The 6,846-nt window shown below is 44.6% G+C and overlaps 2 protein-coding genes across 3 annotated transcripts; one reads left to right on the forward strand and one right to left on the reverse strand.

Annotated features, from left to right (window-relative positions):
• Positions 1 to 1,127: 1,127 nt before the first annotated feature.
• LOC109746416 (uncharacterized) lies at positions 1,128 to 4,156 on the forward strand. Of its 2 annotated transcripts, none has more exons than XM_020305533.4 (9): positions 1,128 to 1,433; positions 1,532 to 1,777; positions 1,874 to 1,969; positions 2,061 to 2,144; positions 2,283 to 2,440; positions 2,779 to 2,896; positions 3,138 to 3,273; positions 3,444 to 3,622; positions 3,723 to 4,156. In XM_020305533.4, exons 2-9 carry the CDS (start codon positions 1,544 to 1,546, stop codon positions 3,960 to 3,962), a joined length of 1,245 nt encoding a protein of 414 aa, XP_020161122.1. In that variant the 5' UTR covers positions 1,128 to 1,433; positions 1,532 to 1,543; the 3' UTR covers positions 3,963 to 4,156. The 2 variants fall into 2 exon arrangements, with proteins under 2 accessions (XP_020161122.1, XP_040242536.1); XM_040386602.3 differs by having other exon boundaries at positions 1,278 to 1,433; positions 1,527 to 1,777.
• Positions 4,046 to 6,641, reverse strand: LOC109746417 (protein OSB1, mitochondrial). The gene is made up of 4 exons (XM_020305534.4): positions 6,303 to 6,641; positions 5,319 to 5,457; positions 4,772 to 4,865; positions 4,046 to 4,674 (listed from the first exon to the last, which is right to left on the reverse strand). Exons 1-4 carry the CDS (start codon positions 6,608 to 6,610, stop codon positions 4,337 to 4,339), a joined length of 879 nt encoding a protein of 292 aa, XP_020161123.1. The 5' UTR covers positions 6,611 to 6,641; the 3' UTR covers positions 4,046 to 4,336.
• Positions 6,642 to 6,846: the final 205 nt, after the last annotated feature.

The following is a 6,846-nucleotide window of genomic DNA, read 5'->3' on the forward strand; positions in this document are numbered from 1 at the left end:
ATTTGTAGGTCGTGGTGCGTTGTTGGGGTGGTGGGAGCGGCGTCCGGGCGAATAAATCTGCCTCAACTCCACTCCCACACTGGGGGTGCTCATTATGGCGGCGTCTCGGAGTTGATGGCATCATGTGTTTGCCGATTCTTCAGATCGGCGACGTTAGGGTTCATGGATGGTGTCGGCGAGGCGGCGGCGGTGACTCCATCAAGTGTGTCTCTCCTTCTGCTCTGTCTCCGTTGCTACGGTGTTATCTCCGACGTCATGGTGGAGCAGGGAGGTTTTGTCGTCCAGGAGTACGCGCAGACGGTTGTCTACGCAAGTGACAGCTGGAAGATGGTGCATCTTGTGATGGGTTTGTGGTTGAAGGCTGACAGTTCTGGTTTCCTCCTCCGGCGTCATAATCGCGTGGGGATGTCAGTTCTGGAGTTCGATGGCGTGTCCGGGGACATGTTGCCCCGGTCTGATTCTTTCAACGGCAATGGTTTTGCTTCAAGCAAACTACTTTGGAGGTCTGTAAAGCTGCTGATCAGCGATGGAGCCGCGTCGAGCTCGTGTGAAGAGGTGATCTGTCTCCTTTTCCTTAGTGCAGAGGGACGGGCGCTGGTTTTTTGTATAGGATTGTCCTATCTTTTCAGTCCTGTAACGTCGATGTTTACGTGGCTTGTAACTGAACCTTTATTTTATTAATGAGACACGTATTATCATGCAAAAGAAAAAGAACACACATTCGCACACCCTACTTCTACAAACACCTTGAAGATGCCGAGTCGGCACAACATCTTAAGATTGACGAAGTTATCCAAAAATTTACAGGGGCACAAACTTGCTCTGCCCTACTTCACCATTCATTCACGCCGTGATTTGTGCACTCATTTGCACCCGAAAATGCCTAAAAATCAATAAATCACATTCATTCATGCGCATCTTTTATTATGGTTAAGGTGCTTTGTATTTCTTATGAACTTTTATACTCCCGCACAAGCGCTGGATATTTTTCGAAACAAAAGGTACGCATGCCCTGTAAGAAAATGACGTGCTTTGTTACCATCCTGAATGAACGATAACATCCATTGCTGCTCGCTTAGTACGTGTGGGTGCTCGTGCGGTTCTAAAGGAGCCGACATATGTTTTTCAGGGCTACAGGCACGCTCCCATTTTTGTTGGTGCCTTCTCGTCCTACTCAGACGGTGACCGTCTTTTCCTTCATGGATCTTCGCCACAAATTCGCCGTGTCGCTGGCCGCCGTCCGCATCAACCCCGCAAGCCAACGTTTGACGAAGACTGTGCTTCCTAGTATTTTCGGCCCACTTGCGCCCCTCTCCCTCCATTGGCGAGCTCTCCTCCCCTCCCCTCCCTCCCTCTTCCCGTGCTTCGGTTTCTAGTTCGCCGGTGAACTGAAGGGCTGTGTTGGCCAAGGAGGCAGCACGACAGAGACCAGGGTATTTCTTTCAAACTTCCAAACATCTGGTAGACTAAAGTGGCTGCATACTGGTGTTTTTCTGCATCTTGATATGTTTGTTGGAATGTACAAGAACAGGGGTTTCAGTATATGCAACCGAAAAAAAATCAAGAAAAGTATACGCAACAAACGATGCTATCCTCGTTCGCGGCAATCTCCTCATCCTATGGAAATGCCTTTCCAGGGCTGAGTGCCCAACAGCTCCGAAGATGGCACCGCAGACGCGTCCGCAGCCGAGTTCGGTCGGCGCAGGAACCGGCGAAGTTGCAGTACAAGAAGCTGGGAGATTCAGATCTCCTTATCAGCGAGATAACTCTTGGAACAGTCTGTGCATAGCTGAACCATCATGTTTCTAATGTTGTCGTTGTTGTTGTTGTCACATTTCTCTTCACATCCTAGTCTGAATTTTACTTCTTTTAGATGACCTTTGGAGAACAAAGCACAGAGAAGGAATCACATGATATGTTCTCTTATTCTTTTGATCAGGGCATCAACATACTCGACACCGCAGAAATTGTCAGTACACATTCCTTCCTTGCCTACAACCAGCGTCTCATTTTCTGAAGTTGATCCCTGTTTTAATTGAAATACTTTCATTGCCTTTTAGTACCCGATTCAACCCAAGCAGGAGACTCAAGGGAGGACTGATCTGTATGTAGGCAGGTGGATGAAATCCAAGCCACGAGATAAAGTACCCTAAACCGGCCTTGTAATTTATTTGCAGTTTCCGAATCCTTTTGTAGTCCCCTGATTTCCTCTTCAGATAGCATGCTTGAATGGTGTCACTGAAACATGGCGTCTGCCCACTTTACATTCTGTTTCCGACCAGGTAATTTTAGCCACCAAAGTTTCTGGTTATTCAGATCGCACTTTTCTTCGGGACAATGCAGAAATGGTGCGTGTTGATGCTCCCAATATAAAGGAAAGTGTCGAAAAGAGCCTCTCACGCTTATCGACTGACTACATTGATTTGCTTCACATACACTGGTAAGTGTTTATTTTGAAGATTATTCTTGATCAGAATAATTTTCACATGTTGCTCCAGATTGATTCATACATGATCATATTGCATAACTTGCATTTCCTTATATAACTTGAAAATTGTAAATCTCATTGCACTTTTCCATCCTTTGTGAGTCTTTTTGCCGTAGACTGTTTTCAGCACACATCCTTCATTTAATCGTAATCGTGTTAGTTTTTCATTATTCACATTGAATTTTTTTCAGGTAGGATATTATTTTGTTTATATTAATATGCTTTATTTTTATTTTACTTGAGAAACAAAAAAAGAACTTTGGCTCCGAAGGTTTGCTTTATGTCTTCAGGCCAGATAGGTATGTGGCACTATATGGCGAATTCAGTTATGATTCAACTAAATGGAGGCCAAGCGTCCCATTTGAGGATCAATTGAAAGCTCTTCAAGAACTAATTGATGAAGGAAAGGTAATACTTTTTTTTTGAAACAAAAAATAATTATCAATTGAACACAAATCTTAGTATAGATCCATCTTTCCATAGGATTTGGTGCCTGTATTTTTCACACTTTATGATTGTCGTGTTCGCGTGCGCACAATACGTTTGGGTAGTTCACTCAGAGCATATGCAGAAGACAGACAAAGATAGTACTCATAGATTGGTAACCGTAGACCAGTATATAATTCCCTGTTGGTCTCTTGTAATCTAGGTACGATACATCGGCGTTTCCAATGAAACCTCGTACGGGGTAATGCGATTTGTACAGGCTGCAAAACTTCATGGACTTCCAAAGATTGTGAGCATCCAGAATGGTTACAGTCTACTTGTGAGATGCAGCTTCGAAGGTGAAGCAGAGATGTCAGCCATAGATCTAGTCATTTTCATTCACTTGAACTCTATGCATTTTCATAGCAAGATCCCCTCGGTTCTGAAATTTATTTGCAGACATGTTGTGGGCTTTGTGATCGTTTGAGCCATGGTATAATGGGGTCTGCATGCATTGTTTTTTTCACAGTTGACCTTGCTGAAGTCTGCCACCCAAACAACTGCAACATTGGGTTGCTCGCCTACTCCCCGATGGGCAGCGGTGTTTTGACTGGAAAGTATCTGGATGATAACTCTGGCAATAGCGAGAGTTTCAGGCTGAATCTCTTTCCTGGATACATGCAGCGTTACAACGCGCCTTTGGCCAAAGTATATATACACACACGCTGGAACACTACAACCAAGTATATTGTCATTCAAAATTATTTGCAAGTAATTCTGATTTACTTGTGTTTTGTTCCTTTGACAGGAAGCGACCAAGGAATACCTCAAGGTTGCGAAGAAGCATGGGCTAACTCCGGTGCAGCTTGCCCTCGGCTTCGTGCGCGACCGCCCGTTCACAGCTAGCACCATCATCGGAGCGACCACCATGGATCAGCTGAAGGAGAACATCGACGCGTTCACCAGCGCTCCACGGCCTCTGCCGCCGCAAGTTCTTGATGACATTGAGACTGTTTTCAAGAGATACAGAGACCCAGCAGTCCTCTAGATGGTTTTTCAGCTTCCTCTGAAGCAAATAACAGCAACCCTCAGTGGATGCACAGACCAAGGAAACAGTTTGCTATCATGCAATTTCACATAGCAATTAGCCGTCAGTGTATATCATTGTTCTGGATAAACATTACGCGGTAAGAGTTAATAAAGTGCATCGGGCGTCCAGATTCGCTCCATTGCAGCACTGAATGTACATGAGTTACAACCCACACTATTCAGCATTTGCACACAAGGACCAAATCCCATAATCCGACGAGTCATGCGATCGATTTCTCTACCATCTATACACACACCCACTTCCATTCAGTTTTACAGTCAAGCATAATCAGCGCAGGAGACCCGCCTTCTCAGTCATCTTGCAGAATTCAGTCATCCATTCGCCTGCCTTTGTGTGTCCTGGTCATCATCGTCACATTCGTCAGAGTAGTTGAAGTCTTGAGCGTTCCATCTTGGGTTTGTCAAGCACCCTCTGCCATCCCTGCGACCACTCTCTGCTGTTTGCTGGTCAATCAATTCGAGCTGCTTTCTTACCCAAGGAGGGTCATCTGGATGAAGCCATAGCTGCTCACGGGTGTCCTTGTGCTTGAAATCAGCGCAACTGGCGTATGGTTTGTATTGCCGGTTATCCCACCACTCGTAAGGGCTGGCAAAGAAGACTTGCCACAGACGAAGCCTTTCTCTGTACTTGATTTCTTCAAGTGTTTGAGCTAATTGATACAACAGAAGACAGTAAGAGATTAGGTAAGAGGCAAAAGGACTACAAGACAGAACAGGAATGAACAAAGTCAACTGAGAAAAACGTACTATCCGCAGATGGTGTTGATGCTGGATCTACCGAGTCTTTATCATTCCTAGGATTCTTGGGATCATGAACATAATTCAGTTCCTTGACGTGAATCTATGGAATAATGGATTTCGAATTAGGAAAGTATAGAAGATACAAAGCATACAAAAGTATTTTCAAGACCAACAATAACACATAGCAACACAGAGAAACAATTCTTACTCCCTCCTATCCAAATTAATTGTCGCAGTTTTGGTACAAGTCAAGTTGTACTAAAGCTACGACAATTAATTTGGATTGGAGGGAGTAACATATTTTGTGGTTATTGAAGTAGAAACAATTTTGTATGCGTTGTATATGGTCAAAGATAGTGGAAGTAACTAGGACCACACAAGTATACACAAGAGGAAGGATATGGTAACATAAAATCAGGGCTAGGACAGGACCACTAATGGTAAGAGCACCAAACCGATCTTCTAAATGATCTCGTTAAGAAAACTGTATATCTCAGAATGGTACAGCATCATCTGTTCGTAAGAAGTTGCAATCGCTCAACAACTGACTAACCTTATAGCACACATACTTTTCACCAGTTCCACTGACTTTATGATAAGAGTTCAGAAAACCAGATACATGTACAAGGTCATTGTACTTCAAATGCTTCAGGCACACATTTGCCAGATCGCCCTTCAGCTGCAGTGTCACTCTGTTCAAATTGTTTACATCGTAAGTATGGTGATAGAAATTTTAGAACAAAAAATTACAATAGTCATGAGCTGGAACAATCATATAACATTGCGTAGATGTAATTACGTTTACAGGCTCTATGAAAACATGATCTTTGTATTAGATTAATGGTTTGCTTGGTGGATATAGCTAGAGTTACATCCCGAGGTGCTTCTATGCTTCACCTCTCAAGAGTTGCAGAAATTTTTGACGGTATGAAGCATGGAAGTCATCTCAAGCTGCAAAGATACCGTGCATGCATGTCTCTCTCTCTTTTACATACAAACAATGGATATAGCCCAAAAAAGCCAAATATAGTCCTTCCAGTTTACATTTTGAAAATACAACTTTCTACCTGAGCTGTTTCTACCACCACAAGCATTGAAATTGCTCGCTGACAGGATGGACCTAAGTTAAGTACATCCTACTAACTTGGGTAGGACAATGTCCAACTGTCTAAACTCTTAGACCGGTGTTTCCTTTTCTTTCATATAAGAAGATTGCTCTGTTGTGTCTACATGGAGCAATACACCTACTGCACTTCGACAATGAATTTATTTTTGCTTGATACTCCAGTAGACATTTGTGCTAACCCAGGAATACCACACAGCTGTATGTTTCTACCATGTTTAGAACAAACAATCCTCAGCTGAAGCAACAGATAGTTATTACTACTATCTACAGACAGTTAACCAGGCAAGAACATAGTAATATAAAGCAGAATATAACCCAATCGACCAGACAGGGTAATGAAGGCTACCAAAACAGCGAGCATGAACAAGAGAAAGCTGCGACCTATTTGGGAGTATGAGAGGGAAACGTAACTGGAAGTTGGCAGAGGTCGACGAGGACGAGGAAGAGGGCGTAACGCAGAGGAAGGTGTAAGCCTTCGGGTCCTCCTCGGAGCTGTTCCGGTGCAGGCGCACCGGCGCGTTGAGGCGGCCGATGAGGCTGCACGAGTTAGAGCTGACAATATCCTTCTTCCGCGCGACAGGGGGAGCCCGCAGCATCGACATGCGGTACGCCATGCTCTCCACCTCCTCCCCACCGCCGACGTCTCTGCCATGGTGGAGGAGGCGCCGCCACGCGGCGGCCGCCGGCGAGCGCGCGGCGGCGGCGAGGGATCGCAGCATCCCTGTCCAGCCGGCCGGATTGGGGAATGCCCGATTGGTTTTTGGACTTTTAGACTGCGAGGCCTAGTGGGCCTTTTGCTTTACCGGGCCTTCCATGATCTTTTTCTTTTGATGAAACTTATGATGAATAAAGAGTGGGCCGAATTCTAAAAAAAATGTTGAATGCAGACCCTCTTTTTTTCAGAACCTTTTTGGGAAAGAGTGGGCCTTTCAGAACAAAGAAAAACAAAAATCTC

The sequence above is a fragment of the Aegilops tauschii genome, chromosome 4, assembly GCF_002575655.3.
Source record: "Aegilops tauschii subsp. strangulata cultivar AL8/78 chromosome 4, Aet v6.0, whole genome shotgun sequence".
In the NCBI taxonomy this organism is placed as follows: domain Eukaryota; kingdom Viridiplantae; phylum Streptophyta; class Magnoliopsida; order Poales; family Poaceae; genus Aegilops; species Aegilops tauschii.